At 38.8% G+C, this 24,038-nt stretch overlaps 2 protein-coding genes across 2 annotated transcripts in view; one reads left to right on the top strand and one right to left on the bottom strand.

The window, feature by feature from the left end:
• Positions 1 to 13,487, bottom strand: part of LOC110041413 (trace amine-associated receptor 9-like) — a 22,451-nt gene extending 8,964 nt beyond the window's left edge. Inside the window, exon 1 of the mRNA XM_020746687.2 lies at positions 13,198 to 13,487. The gene's annotated coding sequence lies outside the window, so the exon portion shown is untranslated. The remainder of the gene's footprint in view (positions 1 to 13,197) is intronic.
• LOC110041411 (protein sel-1 homolog 3-like) lies at positions 489 to 24,038 on the top strand. The gene is made up of 24 exons (XM_020746684.2): positions 489 to 1,416; positions 2,756 to 2,816; positions 3,517 to 3,582; positions 3,679 to 3,794; positions 4,478 to 4,661; positions 6,289 to 6,424; positions 6,869 to 6,908; positions 7,009 to 7,101; positions 7,911 to 8,104; positions 8,195 to 8,329; positions 8,561 to 8,678; positions 9,123 to 9,184; positions 9,613 to 9,732; positions 10,109 to 10,246; positions 17,052 to 17,114; positions 17,551 to 17,724; positions 18,154 to 18,275; positions 18,368 to 18,451; positions 19,411 to 19,501; positions 19,892 to 19,970; positions 20,220 to 20,329; positions 20,594 to 20,718; positions 21,583 to 21,691; positions 22,420 to 24,038. Exons 1-24 carry the CDS (start codon positions 807 to 809, stop codon positions 22,495 to 22,497), a joined length of 3,108 nt encoding a protein of 1,035 aa, XP_020602343.2. The 5' UTR covers positions 489 to 806; the 3' UTR covers positions 22,498 to 24,038.

Raw genomic sequence — 24,038 nt, 5'->3', positions numbered from 1 at the left:
TGAAAATCAAGAGAATATTTTTTTACACGAGAGTACACCTTTCATACAATTCTTAAAATTGTGTTTTGGAAAAATGGCTTTACATCTAGAAGTTCCTCCTCCCTCTTTTTTCACCAGATGTTTCACTAGTAAGTTGAAAATAAAAGAAATTCAATGAGTTTGTTGGTATCTAAGGAATCAAGAAGGAACTAAGAGTAGGGCTGGGCGCTTTTAGAAGTTACAATCGTGAAAATGAGTCCGCGCGCCTGCTCTCAAAGTCACTCGGATCACTCCGAAGTTCCCCGATTGGGGAACGTCGGCGGACAAATGGCGCCTAAATTACAGTCACGGAGAACCTGAAAACCACTCTTAAGTTTTTTTGAAAGATTGTGTGACATACCGTGATGGCCAAAAGAAACAATTCCTGGGACTTACAGGGAGGCTTAATTTGCTAAGAATTTATTGGATACTTCTGAAAAGTTAAACCTATTTGTAGACCAAACTATCAGCTCGGGAACGCATTTTTGTGCTGGAACCCATTCCTTCAGGGCCAAGACTGTACTTCCGAGTAACGCCTGGCTGTAACTGCATGCCATTTCAAAAGTCGAAATTTCTTTTTAGCTGATCCGATTATTGCAAGCAAATCATGAACGTTCAACTTCTGCAGCGATCTACTTCGTAGCGATTGAAGTTGCAGGGATGGCGTGAAACAATCAACCAGAGAAAACTTATTCCAAATTCTTTACATTGAAGTCTGGTATCCAAGCATCGGGCCAGTAACCGGCTTAACTAGTGCTACAGATGTTGTGGAAAACTTTGACTGCGAAATGGCGGCAGCGAACGACCTTCTCTTGTTTATTCCCTGTTTATTTCAGCTCGTTATTCTTTGTAAGGCTAAAAGACCAGGGCCTCGAGTTGTTCTTGATATCCCAGTGGATTTTCATCAACGCGTCAAAGTTTACGACGATTTTGTCGAGATCATCGAAGCCCCAACTTTTGCAGAAGCGGAGTTTGACATTGTTCTGTCTTACAGGACTAGAGAGGCAAGACTCTTATCAATCGAACTCACATCAATCGGAATAGAGAATAAACAGGGTCACGAGTTTAAATACGTTGTTATTGTTGCTCAGCGATCTGAAGTTACACAGACGTTGCGTGTTAAAGTTGGCCTTCGTGATTCAATGGCGTATTTAGAAAACAAAGCTCTTGGGATATTTCCTGATCTATACATCGAGCAAATACATGTAACCGTAACATTAGTCGATCTGCTTCCTGGTGGATTGGAATCGAAGCCTGTTTTAGCTGGGGATTTTTTACGTTTGCCATTAGTTCCTCCGTGGAGTAGACCTCTTAAACCTGGCTTCAGTTTTCCATGGCCTTTGGAACAGTTGATAAAATACGATCCAAAGAAAATCGAAAAATGCCAGCATCTTAAGGGTAAGTGAGAAATTAAGCCACTTGACAGATTTTGAGTTGAATTTTAACAAATAGATTGTTCAACTCAATTAAACAGGAGAAGTGATATGAAAACGTTAGTCATACCACAGAATTCTTGCTTAAAATTCACGAAATTGTAATATTGCTGCATATGTGTGTATTTACCAGTTTCCAGTTTTAAGGCTGTTTATTATATGATGGCAGCCGATTACAGGTGATCGCAGGCAGTAGAACATTGTACTATTCTCGGTTATCGCCTAAAAATAATCACAGATGATGGTAAGGGACCACAAGTGATTGCACATGATTGTTTTGGCAAACTACATTTATTTGGCCAAATTGGAACAGGCTGCAAACCATTTTGTTTGTTTGCAATCGTGGAAACTTTGCTAAACAGGTACATCTACTGAATATTTAGAAGGGGAACAGGCATAGATGTTCAACCTGAACATCAAGTAGATTTTAGGTCTTAAAGCATGTAAATGAAAATTATTTTGACATAGTGTGTTTCTTATGCTGCTTATTTTTTCTTTTTTGGGGGGGAAAGCTTGAGTACTCAGGTGTATAATAGTGACAGAGAGTTGCAAGTAAGGAGAAACATGTTAGACCCCCCCAAAAGAAAAATTCCTATTGGACAAAAAGGAGAGCCCAAGAAATTCCAGTGGCCCACAATGTACTGTAACACTAAAAAATAAACACTAAACATATATTATTTGGAATGAAAAAAGTACTCTCAGGGACACTTTTTGTCAACACCAGTCTTTGCAAAATCTTTCACCACCAAAAACATTACCACTGACAACATTACTTACCAGAAAAAAGGCCCTAGATCACAGACTAATAAATTCAAAACCCCCAAATGTCTTTCCTACCTCCCATCACTGTTATATCTGTTAGTCCCTCACTGGGTAATAGTGGCTTCCTAATTAATACGTGTTGCTTGTATGAGATTTACCTTAAGCAAGGTGAAGGTAAAAGGTAAAGTCTGCATATGGGCAAAGTGGCCCACCAGGCTGGAACTTATTCTGGTTTCTGTAGCATGAAGCGACTAGGAGTATTTCTACTCCTCCCTGGATGGGATGCTAGTCCATCCCAGGGTTACCCTCATCATTAAGTTCACCAATACTCATTTATACACCTGGGTAGAGAGACACGCTGTGAGAGTAAGGTGTCTTGCCCAAGAACACGATGCGATGCCCTCGGCCAGGGCTCAAAACTGGACTGCTTGATCCAGAGGTAAGCGCATTAACCATGAGGCCACCGCAGCTCCCAACCTAATGCCAGGATAAGAGAAAATTTTCAAAGCTCAACAGTTTGAGTGTTTTTGTTTGCTTAACAGACATTGTTGACTTACTGACATTTCCTGTGGCTTTAACTGGAAAGGAGACTGGTGTGAAAAGGTACTATTATGGTCCCTTTTTGAAAATTGCTTTAATATATATCTCATTAACTGTACTTTAGTGTGTACCAAATATGGTACTGTGCGATCTCCAATGTTACCATTCTTCTTTGTCACAAAACTTCTCAACAATCATAGACCAAGATTGAAGCAATCACATGTCATTTCTCCCCATTTAGCCCAAGAATCTTTAGGTTCTCAATAGGTGCAATTAACCTTCACCTTCTGAGACAACTCTTAAGTCCAGAATTTTCTATACTGAAAATATAGCCTTCTCAATAGGATTGGTTTTTATCCAACTGTTGGGTAGAAATGGCATCAGTCTGGGGAGGAGGATACTCTGAAAATCATTGGGTCGGGGTGTGCAGCTGAGACACTGAAACTCTTACCTTATACTAGACCAAGACCAGCTTGATTTTGCAACCCTATTGTAGACTAGGCACCAAAAACCCCTACCCTGTACCAGACTAGCTATGAAACTTTGTCACTATCATAGTCCAACATACACTTGTCTAAAAACCAATATCTTACAACGTTGCTTTCAAGTTTCAAGAAGTAACTGATCTTGCCTATAATTCAAGACTGTTCTTTTACGACTGATTCCAATCTTACCTTGAACAACTGCATTGATTTTGACAAAAATAATTGTTCATCAATCTCTCAATAAATTACAACATATAATACTTTGTTTGTTTTGTTAGAGTTCTACCACCACTTGCATGGCCTAGACAAGAGTTAGCTGAGGCATACAGCAGGACAAAACCAAGGTAAAAGACTTTATAATAGATGTGCATCTGCCTTAAACATTGGTCACACTGCCTCTTAAGATTAGATGTAAAATAATATTTTAATTTTCTTCTTAGGTTTACAATTTCAACATGGATATTCATAATGGAACCATGTCTTGATGGTCTTTGTGGAATTTTTAATCACAGGAGTACAGCGCTCCTGACGCCGTTAGTGAGCATTACATCAAGTGGTGAGCTAGCTAGATCATTTAGTACTGATACAGCTGTTTTGTTTCAAGTTTATTTACCAAATCTCTAGTATGAAGGCTCTTTTGGACATGCATAACACTGTTGTTTAAGATATACATGTTAGCCAGTATGTAGTGTAGACCTTTGCATGCATAGGGTCGGACTTTTCAAATTAAAATAAAGTAGCTGAAGGATTTCGTAAAGTAGGAGGAGCACTATTCTGTCAAGATGGTGGTGGCCTTGTGGAGGAGAGTGCCAGAGTGGGTTACTCCCTCCTGCATGGTATACAAGGTGCAGGCCCTGAAAAAATTTTGAAAATCTGTTTATCTTGAGGTGCAGTCTAGTGCATCTGTAGCAATGGCATGCATTATTTTCTTCAAAGTACCCAGGGCAAATACTTGAGGTAGCCAATAAATTGCATTGGGTGCCAGCTTATTTAAAAAACTTTGATTGGGTGCACCTATCCCTTACATGCATACAATGGAATTGCGACTTTTTTGTCGTTTCCGACCTCTCAGTCAAATTGAATTCCGATTTCTCGAACTACCCACCTTTAAAAGCAATCTTCATTTCCCCTGGAGGTTCAAAAAAAGGGGATTCTGCTGTATTATTTTTATCAAATGTCATAGGCACGCAAAGTGTACAAAGAGTAATACTGACCTATCAAATGCTTATTTTCCAACAGGCCTCCTTCATATACAGGTACAATACACACCTGACATGGGTCATGCATTTATCATCAACAGTCGCTTGCCTCTTAAAAAGTGGTTACAGATTGTGATGTCAGTTGATGACACAACCGTTCATGTCACAATCCGACATTTCAATGGTCATGTTTTTGAGAAAGAGGAGAATGCTGTGCATGGAGAGTAAGTTATAGACAACTGATAGCTAAGATACTCAGTAACATTAACTCAGCTAACTGAAGTACAATTCAGAGAGTAATCAGACATGCTGCCTGAGTCTTATTTCGATATTTGGATTACAACCATGATTACTATCTGTAGTGAATTATATGATGCAAAGTCCAATTATATTACATCTTATCAATAACAAATTTTAGGATTAATTTAAAAAGTCTTAAGTATTTTCCCCTGGCAGAGACATTTGTGTTGTGTTCTTGGGCAAGACACTTTACTCTCACAGTGGCTCTCTCCACCCAGGTGTATAAATGGGGGGTAACCCTGCAATTGACTAGCATCCCATCCAGGGTGGAGTAGAAATACTCCTAGTCATTTCATGCTACATTTCATTTCATGCTACAGTCATTTCATTTCTCCTAGTCATTTCATGCTACCGAAACCGGAGACAAGCGCTGGTCTGATGAGCCGCTTGGCTCACATGCAGAATTCGCCTTTTACAAAGTATCCTCCCCAAGTCTGACAACCTATAGAAAACATTACTTAAGGAGAAGTCATTAAAATGCATATATTTGACGTGCATATGGTGTAGGTGTCCAAATGCAGGTATTCAGTAACAAAACATTGTAATTGGTTGTCTGTGATTGAAAGGAGCATGGAAAAAGAGTCTAGTAAGTGACATCTGATATACTGCAAGATTCTCTTAGCAAATTACAAGGAGAATTTGACATGAGATCCAGAGTCATCATGATGGTTTTCCATGCACCCCATCAATGGGTAAAAGGTAAAGTTTGCATATGAGCCAAATTGCCCATCAGGCCAGAGCTTATCCCAGTTTTTATGGCATGAAGCAACTAGGAGTATTTCTACTCCTCCCTGGATGGGGTGCTAGTCCATGGTGGGGTTACTCCCAGCATTAAGTTTGCCGGTACCCATTTATACAGTTGGGTGGAGAGAGGCACTGTGAGAGTAAAGTGTCTTGCCCAAGAACACAACACAATGTCCCCGCCAGCACACTAACCATGAGTCTACTGTGTTTCAATTAGAAACCCACCTAATTGCCCACCAAGAACTTGACAAATGTGTGCAAGTAGAACCAATCTCAATCAAGAATTTTGTTTTAGATACATTAAAGTGGGTAATAGTATTATCATTAAGAAAATGGACCATCTTTTAATTCCAGACAGTTGAACCTTGCTACATGTACACTGTACCTTGACCAGCTCAGTTATCCCGGTTATTGCACCAGTACCAGACAGCGGTACACTAGTTATAGGCATGCGTGGCCTCTGCCCTCGTGCTGTTCTACTCGTGTCTGAGAGCCCGCTTGTTCTGTTATCGTCATACCAGTTTAATTAAAACCTTAGTTGTGTTATGAATTGTGTCATTGACTTATCTCAGAAAAGTGGAGATTGTGATTATTTAGTTCAGACAACCTCAGCTAATGGACGCTTCTTGTTGGCAGACACATCCTGCTTGCTGACGCTTCACACCTAGCCTCATACAAACACTACATTTTAAACCTCCCATGGCAGACACCTCTCCTTATGTACAATATTTTAAGTACCAAGAGTGTCCACTAACAGGAGGTTGGTCTGCCATTATTCTTACCTGGCAATTTTTACTCTTTGCGTAGTTTCCCGCATGGAACATTTAGTTACAAGGACACTGATGGATTTTGGGTGCTTGGAGGAACAGAAGGCTCAAAGACTTTTAAAGGGATTATTGGACATACCCGTATCTACAGGAGACACTTTTTGTTTCCAAACCAGGTACTAGATAAAGACTGATTTACATGACGGAAAATTTTTGGCATGGTTCTGATATAAATGGTGTATACCAAAAATGGCACGGCATGTAAAGTAAGTGTTTTAAAAAAAGAGTACATGGAAAAAAATGGCACGGCATAGATAAACTTTGTTGTGTAAATGACACGGATTTCCTATTCAGTGTGTCAGAGCTCGGTTAAATTTTGGTCCGGCATGGATAAGAAAAAGTTGTTTACACCAGCAAATTTATTTGTGCTGAACCATGTTTTTGGTACACATACTATTTATATCAGAACCATGCCACAAAATTTTTGACATGTAAATCGGTTTTAAATCACTTATTAAAATAATATGGAAATAGATGTATTAAAACAAAATGTTTAAGTTCTGTTGGCCATATTAATTCAATATGTTCTCTTTAAATTATATACCTTTTTTTTATTTTAGGTTTACTCTCTGCCCGAAGATCACCTGATGTTCAGCATGGGTTAGTGGATTAAATGAAATTTTGGATCACTTAATGTCTTAAAGGGAAATTATTTTATGACTATTTGATTTGATTCATTTGTTTCTTTTACTTTTCACAGCTCTGACAGATCATTCAGCAACATGCAGTGAAAAGATTGTTAACTTGCATGAAGCTGCTCTGGAAGAAATTGAGAAAGAGTCAGAGAAAAATGGTAAAACCGTACTAATAATAATGGATGTTGACTTTATATGACCTTAGACTGACCAATTAAATGAAATGGGTAAGGTTTTACTCAAGAGCAAGATGCTTCACTCTCAGATTGCCTCTCTGCACCCACCATGCATTGATAAAATTTTATCTGAAAGGGCTCTGACAAACTGTTGGTGTGCAGCAACTTATTAAAACTGCTGAGGGCTGGAGTGACTAGTATTTCATCCAAGAGGGTAGCAACACTCCTGGTTTATTGATACGGAACTAGAGTTATGTGCCAGTTGGATTATCTCATGTGGGATGTGAACAGTTATAAGACCTGAAAGCACATGTTAGTCTACGATGGTTCCAGAGGGGCACTCTACAAAGTTTTGTATGGGGAGGCTCTGCCCAGAGATCCAACCCCTTACCTTTTTGTATATCATTTTGACTGCAAAGGCACCACTTTTGTATGTGTTTTATTACAAAAAGATACACCTTTCACAGACCTAATTAATTAAGAACACTGCATCCCTTTTCTAAACCGTTGGGATGAAGTTAATAATCAATACCACGGGAGAACATTGATTTCAAGCATTACCATAGGAGATGGTAACCAAAAAACAAGTTCACAAGTTCATGCACTTTCACATTGTACTTAAATGACAGATTTCCCTACCCTTTTATATACCTCAACTTGTGAAATCCCTACCTTTTTATATAACTGAGGCCTGAAAAAGGTGCTGCTTTTGGGCAAAGCCTCCCCGTATACGTCATTATAGGGAGTACCCCACTCCCCTTGATGACGATATCTTTTCCCTTCTTTTCTAGAAAACTATGTGACCAAGCGTGAATCGCTGATGGATCTTGTACCTGCCCCTGACAGTCTCAACCCTCAATGTCAAGTTCCATTATCAGGGGAGACCCATGAGGTGGATCTCATTGTACAGCAAGCCATAAGCCAACATCACAATGATTTGAGATCTGTAGCAGACTTTTTGTATCAGCTGGCTTTTGCAAAATTGGTATAAATGTTGATTTAAATTTTTTGATTCCTGATTCATATAATATTGTGCTCAAGGATCATGAAATTAAATGCTTACTTTGAATTATAGGTTGACAACCCACAGGAGGCCAGAAAGGCACTGGCCATTTTGAGAGTGGCTAGTTGTATGGGACACATCAAGTCACAGTACATGACAGGGGTTATAAATATGATTGGTTTAGGTGTCCCGCAAGACAAGACCCAGGTATTTTTAACTTTACTGCAGTCAATTCTCTCAATAATTCACTGAATAAAGTTTTTTTTAAACATTGCTTGATTTGAATTTCAGTTTCTAATCTCAATACAAGCTCTTACATTAAGCATGAGTCTCCAACGATGTAGTTAGATAAAAATTTAGAATTCAAAGTATAATTAAATTAAATGTCTTAAAGTAATAGATGACCTTTTTCACATTGCCTTTCAAACTTACTTGCAGGGCTGGAAGTACTTGCTGCTTGGTGCAGCTAATGACAATGCTCTGTGTCAGATGTCTCTGGCATACAGGCATTTTATCGGGGCTGATGGATTGCATCAGGACTGTGATTTAGCTATTGGTGGGATATCATCAATTCATGCATTATCATAATTACATGAGATTATGCTAAATCTGCAGGTGTCAAGATTGATCAATGCTTCTCTTTTGTGTTTTGAGGATATTTTGCGAGTCAGGGAAAAGTCTGCGTTTGTTCTGAGTAAATTTAAATTTATTATTACCATGAGTCAGGAAAGTTCATTCAAGATAATTTGTTGGGTTTTAATCACGCATAATGTTTATAACAAACTTCCTGTCTTGGTCAATGGATGCCATTTTCTTCAAAAGAAATGTTAAATTGGCTTCTTTTCATTTCAGAAGTCTTGTTATTATATCATGTGATCACTTCTGACCAATGACATGACAGCAGATTCTGTGGCAGATTGTAACATATCGTAATTGTTCAGCACAAGTAATGCATCCTCGTGGAATGATCATAATTTGACTTCATTGATTTTCTGTTCAGGATATTACAAGGCAGCTGCTTTAACTACAGACAAGCTCCTGCAGGAGCATCAAGAAGTTAATGTGAGTAAAGTTGTTTTTTACACCTTGATGACTGGTGCACCCAATGGGGACCAACCATTGATTGGCATGGCCTTGGTGGGAAACTGGATAATTTTGATTGTGGCACCTTACATGGTCTACCACTGTGCACAGTATTGAAATTCAAAACAAACATAAATTAGAAATCTCTGCATGGCCCTTCAGGCTAAACTGGAACCCAGGCCTCTTTCTGTTTCACTTGGCTGTTGGAGATCTGTTTGTATAAGCCAGCCACACGGCTAATATAAAGCAATCAGGTATTTATATACTCTGTAATTCAAAATTAGAAATTCATTATGATGGTACTTATGCTGACGTGCAGTCTTGCATAGTTAGCCAGGTCATGGTCAGACAGAACTGGTCAATTAAGTCATGTTAATACTTCAGTGCCTCTGTGCTTTTGTTCCCAGACCCACTCAGAAGCAGTGCGTTTAGATGATTATGACGAACTCGCCAATCACAAAGGACAAGAGTCTGACATGTTCCAGTGGCTTACCCATCAAGCCTTGCATGGTTTGACAGGCGCTCAAGTGGGTTCTGTTGTTTTTAAGTCAAATTCATTATGTGACTCTCGTGCATATAATTGTTAATTTATGCCAATTATTTCAATAATTAGTGGAGCTGTTTCCATTTTATCTTCCGACCTTGTTTGTCTTGTTGCAAATGCAGTTTTACATTATTTATACATTCATTCGCGCAGATGTGCATAATTATGCAGGCATACTAATTTTGAAGGTATGTAAAGTTGTTTTTCAGGTTCTCGATTGAACTCATTTATGCTTGTTATTTGTATCGTGATGCGAAAAAAAAATACTCGAATACTTGAGGAAGTTGTGTTTAGTTTGCTTTGAGACAAATGCACTAACAAAGAATTCACCAAAGCAGCCGTTTTATTTTTCGTTTCAGAACTTGTTGGCGGAGATGTACTATTATGGTAAACGCGGTTTGCAGAGAGATTTAAACAGAGCTGTAAAATATTATCAGATGGGAGCCGACAAAGGAGACGCCGAGGGTCTCTACAACCTGGGCGTGTCTATGCTTAAGGTAAGCAACAAAGTGACCGACACTGTCCGAACACTAGTTACAACGGAACGGAAAATATCGAATATCGCATTTTCACGTAATGCAAATAATTAGCAATTGTCGTGACTTGTCAGTGGCTAGCAGATCAATTATTCGGCTGAGGCAAATAGCTGATCTGCGAGACACCCGACAAATCACGATATTTTGCGATAACCGAGTTTAATAATTGTGTTACCATTCAATCACCAAGTTTGTTTTCATATTTAAATCACTCTCTGACCGGCGTCGACAAAATCAGGATCGGACCGGACCGGACCGGATCACGGATCGGATCACGGATCGGATCACGGATCGGATCAAGGAAAAAAATTCAAAATTTTGTCGAGCAAATTGCACTAGAGTGACTACTGTGAGCAGAAAGTTTTATTTAATTCAGGTGTGATATTCCTTTATTCTTTTGTAATATCAAGCCAACTGGGAGCTGGTCACAGATGAATTTTTTTCAGGCTGTTGGGTTTTGATTGCGATGATCAATCATGTCTTCATATCTTTCTCCGCAGTTCAGATAAATGATATTTCGTGTATTCACTTGCATCAAAGGTAAACTGTCATAAAACGAGTCAGTATAGTAATAATAGGACGAACGTATGAATAGAAACACAAAAACTAAAAACAGTAAAAAATTAAACACCTGATGATTTCAAACAATTCCCGTTTTTGAGACAAGTCTATACTTTTACAAGATTTGAGTTTGGAATACGATATTTCGCACTGGAATAAAACGAAACAAACCATTTGTATTTCAAGGAAATATAGCTGTTTTACAAAAAATTCTAGGAATGACATCGATAGTGTGAACGATAACGCAACCCGAGAATAAACAACATTTTAGGAGTTACGTCACGAGTTTTAGAGTCATTTTTAGGGTCGTAAAGAGTTGCCTTTAAATAGAATAAAACCTTAAAATGATCGTGTTCTCGGATAGAAAACACTTAAGAGGCAAGAACAAATCAAAACGGAATGAGGATCGTCAAGGATGGCAAAGATTAACGGGGATTGCAAATGACGAACTTGAAAAACTAGGCTAGTTTTTTCAAGATGTGCAAATCGTAACGTAGCTCCTTCAAAACAAGTCATGTCCTTAAGCTTTTGTACGTAAGTTTTCTCATTAACTGTAACGCCAACGTAACGCTCACATCTGACACGAAAATGAAGCCGAGAATTAGCCACTGATAACAATTTCAAAAACGAGAATGGGAGGTTCACGCAAGCTTCGAGCCAACTAACGTTCGAATATAACTACATCTGCCTGTTCATTACAATTTAAATTCGTCGTAAATTAGGCGCTTATGTGGCTTTTTAAATGACCTCTTGTCATTCTCTGTAATTAACATGTCATTGCGTCAAATTCGGGATTCTTATTCTCATTTAACATATTTTAGTTTTCCACTTTTATTTTTTATTTATCATTATCTTATAAACGGTTTGATTTTAGTTTTTGATTTTTTTTCTTTAAAACTTTTTTTTTTCTGTGATCCGATCCGTGATCCGATCCACGATCCGATCCGTGATCCGATCCGGGTTTTGTCGACGCCGCTCTCTGACAGCTCAGGGAAGTGATCCGCCGTTTGTCACACAAGAGCGTGGTTACAATTACGCATGAGCAGAATGTTATTTGCAGCAAAACACATTTAGACGGTATTACGCATGAGCAGACCATTATTTGTGGGCATATTTGTAGGTCACGTGGTGGGCTTAAATTTCGACCAATGAAAAGGAAGAAAAATGCAGTCAAATGATAATACGACTTGATAGAAAATCCGGCTATCTGTTAACACTTGGCAATTTTGATCGAAAACTCGACTCCAATACAACGAGGATTATTTTAGTAAAAGCGAAAGAATAGCCAAAAAGAGAGCAAACATAGCTAAGCTTCGCGAATTGACGTGGGGCAACATGTCGTGAAGTCACTGATCAAACAAAAAGTTAATAGTACATTCGAGATGGCTTGTTCGGTGTGCACAGACGTTGTTGCCCAAATAAATAATGTTTCATGGAGTTTGTCTTTTTTTAGTTGCTAAACAAGTTACAAGAAAACAGCAGGATCCAGTTCCTAAAAGCTGGGGTTTATTTAAATATAATCTGTCTGTTTCAGTAGCACTTTATGCCCTTCGCCAAGTGTTTTAGGTGTTTTTTCGGGCGTGTAGATGAGAAAATTTACTAAAACCCACTGCGCGTGTTTTTGTGTTGTCGTTCTTTGCGCGAGCATTGGCTGTAAACAACGAGTAATTGCTAGCATCTCGCATTACCCTCTCTCTGCAACAGTTGAGTATCGTAGTTAGCACTTAAAATATATCACCGACGATTTTTATTAGCAGTAGAAACGAAAGGGAATGTTTGGGAAACGAACAGTTGCAAACGATGCTAGTATCGCTGTTCAAGCGTATTTTCACAACACTGAAATGAAAGAAAAGCAAACAACGCGAGGTTTATCCAAGCGAGACTTCTTCATTCCGTTAAACTACAGAAATATCTCACGCATTTTCCTCTTGACTATTTTTCAAGCATTTGAGACAAGAGCTGTAAAATTTTCACAGACTATTTTCTAGCCACTGAGTTGCCGCTTCCGTTGGCGAGCTTTGGCCGGTGTCACTGATATTGTGATATTGACATTAATGGCGTGAAGAGTAGAATTTAGCCATAAATTAAAATTCTACCGAAAACTTGCACATCAACGAGAAATTGCGAAGAGAAGACATGTCGTTCATTTAAATAAACTGAGAAGGCTGTATCCCATTGCACTGCTTTAAGTTGAGTATGGTTTTACGTCGATTAGCAAATTAATAAAGGAGCTCTTCGTTTTAAACAGTTCAGTAATTATTGGTCTCTTTGAAATGCTTTCATGTGCATCTTTTAATCGTTAAATTTTCGCTTCAAGCATTCAGTGGACTTTTCTTGGTTTATACACTCACCTTTTATGGTCTTGCAGTCTTTTTCTTCAGTTTTACACTTCTTAAATCATCATTAAACACGGGAAGAAATTGCAGACGTCTGTTCTGTGTTATAAAATATAAAGACAAAACACATTCAAGTGCAGCCTGAGTAAATGTAGACATTTGATATACCACCGTTGTTTTTTCATTTGTATTTTTAATTTCAGTTCAACAGCGCAAAAGCTGTCATTTTTGGTAAAATTTCCTGTCAAAACTTTTATGTTAACTAGCATGAAGTCGCTCGGGGTTATTAGTGTTTTCATTGAATGGGTTGCAGCAGCTGTCGTGTATGATAAACTTCAAGTTATTAAAGCTGAAAGGTTTAATGAATAACGGTTAATACATACTTTACGTCCTTGGACTTAGTAACTGGAAGAGATAAAAATCACTTCGGTTGATAGTGCTCCAGCATGTGAGATTGACTATGTTTTCCTCCAGTCTTAATTTTAAGGTTTTGTCTCGTCGCAGCTTTGAGAGGTCTTCTTTTCGTTGTCGGAATTTCGCCAAGTATTGACATAAGTAAACGATAACTTAAGTACGTGGGGCAGGGGTTTCCCAGACGTCCAAGTAAGAATTCTTGACCAATGTTATATTACATTAGTAACTTTATCACGCAGCGCAGAAGTTTCTCAAGGCTGGATTCCGCAAGCACATAAGCATTAGCACACAGTAAAATGTTGACTTTTACTGCCCGTAGTAACAAACATTTCCAAGCAAAAGGTGCTACTTTACGCGCATGTTCAATGCTTATGCTTTTTCTTGAGTGGAAACCAGCCTTCGGGCATTTTAATAACGCCTTCACAATTACCGCCTTATTAGCGTCAGTTCTCAACTGATGAAAATTCTTTCTCTTACTAAAAATCCCCAACTGATGAAAAATGTAGATCGATTGGCTGATCTCAATTGATTATTCGCAAATTTTAGGAAATACATTAAAGCTAAGTCCGGTATGTTTATGCGAATGGCTCAATTCATGTTTATTCAAATTTAAAGTAAGTGGTGAATAACCTCCATTTGTAATTAAAAACGGCAGATTTTCGATTTTCGTTTTTTAGTCCTCGTTTTTTGTGTGAACTGCTCTTGTCAAGTAGCTTTTAGTTTTCTCCTTTCAAGATAGTAATAAAAAAAAATACAATCTTCATGTCATCGAAGAATGAAAGCCGCGAGATCCTTAACTAGCCAAAAAAAAAAAAAAAATGATGAAACTAATTATCTCAGATAGCTTTGAAATCTACATATTATATGGAGTTAATTTTTATCCGATTTGATCCATGTGTGATCGACAGAAGACGAAATATGGTCAAATTTCGGTCTTGAATTTTAGTTATAGCATAGGTTCTCTGAAGTGTTAATTCATTGGTTTTATAACGGTGTCTAGATTATACAAAGGTTGCTAGAGGTGTAGTTATCTTGCTGAGGCCCGGACCAAGCCTCGTTCCGTTTTGTTTCAACGAAAAACTATGGGAAAACGAGATTCCTTGAAACACCACCTCAATTCACAATGTGAACGTTTATTTGCAGGGGTTAATGTTCTATTCTTCTGTGGGTAAATTACTATGCGCGGAGTATAATAGGCGTGAAAACGGATGAAAAGCTTGAAATAACTTTTGCTATCCTCTTTTCTTAATATAAAGTCTTAGTATAATTGAGTTACCTGAACGCTGGCTTATCCAAAGCTCGACTGTTCTACTGAGCCGGCGTATCTACCATCACAAACACGAATCGTATCTACGCGGAGAAACTTCACCACCTTGCACCTGGTGATTTGAATTTTGAGGCGAATATGTATAATTACCACGATTATCAGTAGAGCAAGGCGCGACTGAAGTTTGGTGACCAGGTTTAACGTTCAAATTGTGTTGTTGTCACGGGCAACTGGCTCCGTTTCCAGTGGCAACTTGTCGGCCTTTGACGTCATCAGCATTAAAGCGCGCGAAATTGTAGGCGACGATATTGTTACCATTGGAAACGAGGAAAGTTGCCCGAGGCAACACCGTAACTTTAAGGCCAAAAATTCGTCACCAAAGCTCCGCCTCACTTAACGGATGGTCATAGTATATTCCTTTTTACATATGAATTTATTTATTTATCTAAGAAAAAGAACAATGCGTCTGCAATGTTTGATAGGTCTAAAACTGCTGCCTTAATGATAAGTCTGTTTAACATTCGTGCTCTTGAGGTATAAAGTTAAGCTCATTTCGTGTTGTTATTTACTTATTAAATATTTCTTTCTGATGTGTAATACGACTTCCTAGGTAAATACGATTAATTTCAGTCAGAGCCTCTTATATGTCCAGTTCCTGAAGTGTTGTTGGCAACATGACATGTTTGCATATCGAAATGTCGTCATAAGAAATAAACTAAAGGGCTGGTTTTCGCCAACGCATAATCATTAGCAACATACGCATGCGCAGTAAGATGTTGATAATTAGCGCCTTTTGTTAGGAAAATCACCCAACAAAAGCCACTTACAGTAGTTTACTACGCCTATGTATTTTGCTTATGCTTATGCTTATGTGAAAACCAGCTGTCTTAAACCAAGGAAGAAGTGTTTTAAAAATACCTCAGCGGGTGCTTTCCTTATCAAAGTCGTTTATCTTTTGTTTTTTCCTATACCGTTGAGAGCGTGAAGGTTTTAAGCGCACTCGCCCCGCTCAGTTGCTTTTCATCAAGAAATTTTTATTTTGTGCTGTCTATATAGAACCATAACAATAACAAAACTCTGGGGAACACGAACTCCCACACAGCTTTTCTTCTTGCCCCTTACCTGAACAGTTTTTCTTAACCAGCACTACTCTTTCCGACTGACTCGTCACTACATCTGATTACTAAATTTTGTTCGGGTACCTTCTTTTGAAAATGACTGTTTACATCATGACTTTTCTGAATTCTGCACTTTCCAGTTCTTCGCTTTCTTTCAAGCTTCACTACTTTATTATATACACTCTAATCAAGATATCTTTCAAAGTTTTCTTTCAGCCAAATTGTACATCACTTGACGGTGACCGAGAACAACATCTTTTAACAAATGAATTTATCTTTGACTCATAAAAGTTCAATTATTTAATCTGTTCAGTGTGTCTATCAGTGCCAAAAGTGACCTTGAGTGCAGCTGAATGTAGAGAAATATGATTTATAAGCACAGGTCACGGTGTTTAACCATAATTCACATCGTTTGTAGAGTACTACTCAAAGGTTTTGTGCTGCTCATTAAAATTTTTGTTTGGTGAAGTTCTTAGCACCCTTTTTGCAAAAAAATTTAAAGCGAAGTAATGCTTCATTTATCAGCTTGAGTTTTTTCTTGCCTTGTTTCAGATTATGATGATGATGAATATTAGACAAAAGAAATTTTGATTAACTTTGGTTTGACAAATTTTGCAGCAGAAACATATTTAAACTAGAACAATATACTTTTAACCGTACCCAAAGAGGAGAAAGCACAGTATATTCAGCTTTGAAAACAATTGAACTAGCAAGGAACAAAACATTGGTTGTAAACGTAAAGTAAAATAAAATAATTAAACAATTAGAACATAAGAACGTTTATTCGAGAATTTTGTGGGTTATTTTTCATCGATAGAGGAGCAGGGATGGCTCAGTGGTGAGAGCACTCACCTCCCACCAATGTAGCCCGGGTGCCATTTGTGGCTTGAGTTTGTTGTTGGTTTTCGCCTTGCTCCGAGGGTTGTTCTCCGTGTACTCCGGTTTTTTCCTTCCTCCACAAAAACCAACATTTCCAAATTCCAATTCGACCAGGACAGAGGCCCTGCATGAAAACCAGGTAAGGCTGATGTGTCTTCCTCTCTAAATGTTGTAATTTATTTTATTTTTAGGGCCATGGAGTGGAGCAAAATGAGGAAGAAGCTATTAAGCTGTTTAAGCTGTCTGCAGAACAGGTGACAACTGGGTTAAATACTTTGTAAGCTTCACTGAGAAAACTAAAAGTGGCCATGCATTTCTATAACACTACATCAGATTCTGGGCCGAGAATTTTGATTTCACTTTTGTACCATTTCGGTGAGGGTTTTTGTTTATATTGTTTGTCCTTCAGAATCGCAAACTTTACAAAACATAGGCAGTGAATAAAAACATTTTTACAAGGCAAATTAATACTGGGTTAGCTGGGTTTTCGAGCAACCCTGTCCTGACTGCTGATTACTTTGTTTGAGAAAAAAATAGCTTTTTTGTTCCAACCCACTTAACTACACTGTTGGCGGAAGAAGCGTCTTTTTTTGGTCTCGTGTTTGGAGAAGCACTTGAAGAACTTCTTTCACCCAACACTTCACAGCTAGGATAAGGTGCATTTATCGTTTTTTCTCCTCTGGTGACCAGGACTTTCCGCCGGCTCTAAATGCCTTGGGTTTCTATGAAGTGAATATGCGTCAGAACTACAGTGGTGCAGCGGCTTACTTCAAGAGAGCCGCTGACAAAGGCGACCGAGATGGACTGACCAACTTAGCTGTGTCTTATGACAACGGGTGGGTGGAGGGACACCCACCTGATAAGGTTTGGACAATACGGAAATATCTGATTGGATTTCAAAATTCCTCTTGCATCATGTTCTGGTTAATTTTTGGAATGAGCGGGGCGCTTTCCAATCGAGAGAAAATTCCAGCGCAAAAATTTCGAAATTTTCTGGGAAAGTCTCCTGAGACTCCGAAAATTGTTGAATTTCCGAAATGCAAACCATGGCACGGAAATTCGGGGAAAAAGGGAAGGTGGAATGGAAGTTGTGCTCTTTTTCGGAAATTTCGGAAAATGTTGTTCCATTCCATACTGGAAATTTCCGAAAATTCGAACCGGAATTTTTGTTTGATTGGAAAGCCACACTAGCCACCATCTCCAACTTAAGATGTAGCAACGAAGACTCTGTGCAGTGTAGAACAACTTATCTTGACTCTGGAAAAAGGATTTTGTTTAACCTCTCTTTGGCAGAGAGAAGCGTTCAAGTATTGGTTCGAGGCTGCCACCAAAGGACATCCTGGATCGTGTCTTGCCGTGGGGGAGGGGGTCAGTAGTGGCTTGTACGTGGACAGGAACTGCCCTTTGGGGGTTGTGTAAGTAGCGCTATGGTATTTGGGAATTTTTCTGCGCTACAATTTTTTTTTTCGATGTTTATCATTGTTTACCGATTTGTTTGTCCTCGTAGATATCTTCGTTTCGTTGCCGAGCAGAATCCCGAGGTTGGATGGTTAATGAGACGAGGTTTAGAAGCACACTACCAAGGAAACATGTACGATAAATATTATATTGGTCTGCCGTTTTCATCTTGGATTTGCTGGCTTGCTTATTCGCTTGTTTAGATCTTTACCCCACAGCAATTACACAAGAATTGTTGTCCTATTACCCACATTACACTATTTATTACCTAACCCCTTAACAACTTTAAACCTTATTACAGGGAACACCGTTGATCTAATCAGTGCGCGCCTCCATATCGATTACTAATGCTCCGTCCACACTTATTTCTCCGGTTAGGCCTTCCGTCCACATTCATCCGTCACGAAAACGGAGCTTTTCGAAAACGCTCTTCAAACCGGAGGAATTTGAAGACGCCGGGTTTGGGTTTTAGTGTGGACGGAAAACATCCTGAAAATAGTGCTTTTTGAAAACAATGGCGTGACGATAGTCACGTGATTTTCCTGCCAGAGTATTCCTCAATCTTAAATCTGAAATGACCGGTGATTGTTGCGGTTTTAAGTATTGCGGCGTATTGTGGGCGGAAAACATTTGATGCGTTTTCAGAGTGTGGACTGGGCCTTAGTTTTCCGAAGGATTTCTGGCCAATTTTATCCAATCAGAAAACAGAACGAGCGTCCCGAAAGTTGTGACTAACGGACCAACTCGCGCAGGCGCATGTTTGAAGCTCTGTTGGTGTCGAAGTTGCGATGTTTTGGAAAAAAATAAAAGAACGAGGAAACGAGAAGTGAAAAACAGCTTATTCCTCGTCAACCCCAACATGTGATCGTTTTGGTGAACGCGTGGTTGTTGCTAGGTAACGTTGCGTATCACCATGACGACTTGCAGTCGTGGCAAACACCTGACAACGAAGATTTAGCCGATACTTGTTTCCAGTAAGGCGAGCTTACTTCCCGAGAAGGTCCTTAAACTGCTCATTTGCTGCAACTCAGTAACTTTTATTAGTTCATTTTACGTTTCTTGAATTGTTGGCTTTTTATTTTGTTCTTTTAGGTACAAATCGTTAGTTAATTTCATGTTTGCCGCTGAGGTTGGCATGGAAGTACCTCTATACAATGCAGCCATGTTGTGCGAAGAAAATCAGGTTAGATTTGACTGCTTTAAATACTTAAAAGTCAGTTTAGTGGGTCCTTACAACACGAATCTTCTCAGCAAATCTAAGGAACGAACGTTCATTGCTTCATCATATTGCTTGGGTCTGTTGTGATTGGCCATTGCACGAACGCATTCTGGCAGCGCCAAAGTTGGGACGAGAGCGTGAAAAATCGATGAAGCAGGGTGGTGATGGGGCGAGCTCGATCACCACCCCCGACTCCGTCGTGTTTTGCCTCGTCCCAATTTTCGCTCGACCAGACTTTGGTAGTTCTCCCTCTCCTCCGGAACACTTGCTTCGTAGGCTATTACAGTTGCTTTGCCCTTGGTTTAGCGATACTTTTGATTCAGTTTATAACGTCATATTATTTTGGAATGGTAGGATAAGCTGAACAGTGTAACTGCAGTGGACTGCACGTGGCATTATTACAATCGCTCAGCTGCTATGGGCTGGGTCTTTGGTAAGAAAATTGCTTCTACGGTCTTAAATGTTCCACGTAACCTTCACTTCTGTGTCAAATTTCGAGTTGTAAGGAAAATAAGTAGCATTGATTTATGCTTTAGCATGCAACATCGAAATGTGATGAACGCGGAAAGTTTGGAGAGCACGAAAGAAGCGCAAGAGTTGTTCGAAGATCTAGCTTCTTGATTTTGATATCTTGGTTTTGTTTGCTATGTTATAAAGCATTTTTTATGTTATTATCTTTCAGCTATGGTTAAAGTAGGAGATAATCACTGGTATGGCAAAACTGTACCTCAAAACATTACATTTGCTGCTGAAATGTACGCGGAAGCCGCCTCCAAAAACGATCTACCACAGGTAACACTCATTAGTTCTCGTAAAAATACCTGAAGACTTTCCGAATTTTCAACCAATCAGAGATTTCAATCGATCAGGGATTTGAACGAGCACTCACGAGCATATAGTATGTTGTTACGTCGGGCTGACATAAGAAGGAGACATTATGTTACCTTTTCGACCAGTACACAGGACCAGCTGAGGCTGATGAAGTTTTAGGACCAAGTATTCAAAAAAAAAAAGCCCGCTTTACTGCTTACACATATAAATTTGTTTTGGTTCCAGGCGGTTTACAATTTAGCTTACATGGTGGAGCATGGCTATTCTTTGAAAGGAATCCAGTGGAACAATGTCGACAAAAATGATGTTCTACAGGGGAACCTTACGTTTGCTGCCTCACTCTACCAGAAGTAAGTCCCCTACTTCAAGACTGTTATTGCAGAAGGAAATTCGTCGGTGTTTAACTGTCTTATTTTCAACTGGTTCAAGATTGTTATTGCAAATGGAAATTCGTCAGACTGAGATGGGGTTGTCATGAAACGCCTCTTCAAAACGTCAACGTATTTTTCTATATTGTGTTCGTTAATCAATCGAAAAAGCCACACAATAATTTATTGAAGAGGTAACTGTGAATTTGGATCGTAAAGATTTGTGAAGATTACAGACGGAAACTATTGTGTTGACGAGTTAAAACCACTTATGACATGTCACTTTTAAACTCGATGAAAATCTGTCATATCAAAATTTTATTACATAAACTGGGGAGTTTTGCAAGGATTTCCAGCCCTGAGAAAAGCCATAATTTTACACGTGTAAAATTGCGATAATTTTTCACTGTGATGAAATCGTTGGCGTAATGTTGATGTCATGGTTGACCCTTCCACTGTATTTAAAGCCGTAGGTGTATGATCGTAACATCTTCGGCGGATGTTCCTCGGAAGTCTTCGACAATCTTCGGAAATTTCGGAAAATGTTCGGAAACGTTGATGGTGGCCTTCGGACAACTTTCGGATGATCTTCGGAAATCTTCGAAAAGTGGTCGGAAATCTTCGGAAAATCGTCAAAAATGACGTTTTTCGCAAGTTTATAAAATAAACAAAATAATACATTGTTGCTTGTAGAATTTCTCTTCTCGTGTTCAATGTTCACAGCGCTCACTCGTGAGATACCGAGTTCAACACTCGAAGAGAAATTCTATTTCTACACGCGCACCCATGTATTATTCTCTGTTTCTCGTTTCTAACTCCTCGAGGACCATCCTGTTGTTATTCTAGATGCCGTGATGCTACAGAGAACAACAACGAATCTTTCCTACCCTGTGCGTTCGGTGTTGTGAGAGTCAAACTGAAACTCTTTTGGCAAAACTACTCAATGTTAGCTCAGGTAAGATTTATTGTGTTTCTTGGTGTTTCTCCATGTTTTGGAACGTATTGAGTGTATCAATCAATCAATCAATCAATCAATCAATCAATCAATCAATCAATCAATCAATCAATCAATCAATCAATAACTTTATTAATGTGTCAAATACATTCTAGCCGAGGATAAAAAACCCTCTGTATAGAAGCGATAACAAGATAACAGGAACAAAAACAACTTTAACAAACTATCTTTCCTTTTTTGGCGCGTAAAGCTGACGTTTTCTTTAAAAATATATTATGTTTAGCTTGAAAGATAGGATTATTTCACAAATTTTAAATAGATATTTCCATTTTGGCAGGGAAAGCATGCGCGCTGTTTGTTTGACCAGTTACGACCAAAACTTAAATGAACTACTTCACATTTTGCGCATCTTGAAAAATTACCCTAACTTTTTCAAGGTCGTCTTCTTCTTCTTCTTCTTCTTTTTTTTTTTTTTTTCTGCTCTTTTGTGTTTTTCTAGCTGAGTAAACTACTATTTTCAGATTTCCTTCAAAAATAACTAAAAAATCTGTGACTGAGATCCTTTAAGGAAAGCAAATTCATACTGAAGTTAATATGGTATGTGCGCTGGCTACCAATCACGGTTTAAAATCTTAGAAGGCGCGGATTTCTTGTGGTAAGGCTTGTTCAAATTGAAAGTTAACTTATGGAGTTTTGAATGAAGTTTTGTTATTGTTGTGTATTTCTAGGCATGTGCCGTGATGGTGACATCTCTTGTTGGACTATTGACAATTCTGGTGTCTTTCTCCGATGGAAACGGGCTCTAGCATAGACCACTGACACAAAACAGGATAGAAGGATAGCCAAGAGGACAATGTTACCTACAAATAGATTTTATTTATTATTTCTTGGATACAGTACTCTAAGAATAGGCGTCGAGGAAGAATACACTTTTTCACAGTAGCAAGAAAAGATATCAGTGTGTTTAACTCCTTGTCACTGAATTCAGTCAAATGGATTGACTGTAAAAAGACAAACAAACAATGCACAGCCAGAAGATTTTGCAGGCCTTGTCCTTACCACGCTGGAAAAATTTGAAAACCCAGCTTTGTTTCCACTGCTAGGCCTACCGTCCACACTAATCCGCCACGGAAGCGGAGCTTTTCGAAAACGCTCTTCAAACCGGAGGAATTTGGAAACCCCGCCTTTCGTTTTCGTGTGGACGGAAAACATTTTGAAAACGGAGCTTTTCAAAAACGGTAACGTCACGATAATCATGTGATTCCCGGTCCAAATTTTCCTCAAAAACACATCCAAAATGACCGGTGATTGTTGCGTTTTCAAATTCCTCCGGCGTTGTGTGGACGGAAAACATTTGATGCGTCTTCAGAGTGAAACCTCCGTTTTCAAATTCCTCCGGCGTAGCGTATACGAAGTCTAAGGCGAACTTCTATTCCAAGGACGAGAAGCTGTAACCCCTACAAGAACGTACAGCAATACAATTGCTAGTTAGTGCATTGGTAAAAGCTTTTCCTCAAGAAGAGAAACCTTACAAGCTATAAAAGCAATATCCACTTTCATGTCTAGTTTTTCTCATTTGCACGAGTTGCACTTTCTTTATTAAGGAGTTTAAGTAACTACAACGCCGACGCCGCGGACAACGTCGATTGAAAACTGAATTTATATTTTACCTACGAATCTCGCGATACTCTAAAGTCATTTAGTTTGGTTCTCTTTGTCAAAACTATATCGAAACTAAATATGGGACACAGCGTAAAATTCGAAATATAAATTTTAAAAATTATCCGTCGTGGTTCATGTTCTCTACACAACGCAGAATTTGGTCATTTCACGCTCTTGTTTTACAGAGGACGGTAAAGAAATGTACCAAGAATTATAACGCACGTGCAAAGCCATTGTACTGCTCAAGAAACCTTTTAGTGACGTCCTAGTACTTACTGTAGGATAAACGTGGACGTGGGCAAATTTCGGGACATTTTGAAATTTCTACCGGAAATGTCCTAGCATCCGCGTTGAATTGTGTTGTAATGTAACTTGGAAAACTTAGCTGTGAAAGGGCTAGTGTTTCCACACGGTGCTGAATGAAGTCGGCTCATTTTTTTACTGTACGTATGGGTGTGTTAAAATATCTACCACATCGTTTGACTTTTCCTTTCCCTTCAGTGGCCCTTTTTCCTCTGTCTTAACTGGAAATGAAACGTAATCAGTTGACAATTGGAAACGTAAAATCGGACGTAAACAGCTCGGAAACAAGCCGGAACGCGCCTCGCAAACAGAATTAGAAACTTGTTTCACGGGATTAAATGTAAAATGTTATTTAATAAATATTTCATTCATGTGAATTTGA

Source organism: Orbicella faveolata, unplaced genomic scaffold (assembly GCF_042242905.1).
Source record: "Orbicella faveolata isolate gen_17 unplaced genomic scaffold, um_ofav_v1 contig_25, whole genome shotgun sequence".
NCBI classification, from domain to species: domain Eukaryota; kingdom Metazoa; phylum Cnidaria; class Anthozoa; order Scleractinia; family Merulinidae; genus Orbicella; species Orbicella faveolata.
This window is presented reverse-complemented; position numbering and strand designations above follow the sequence as displayed.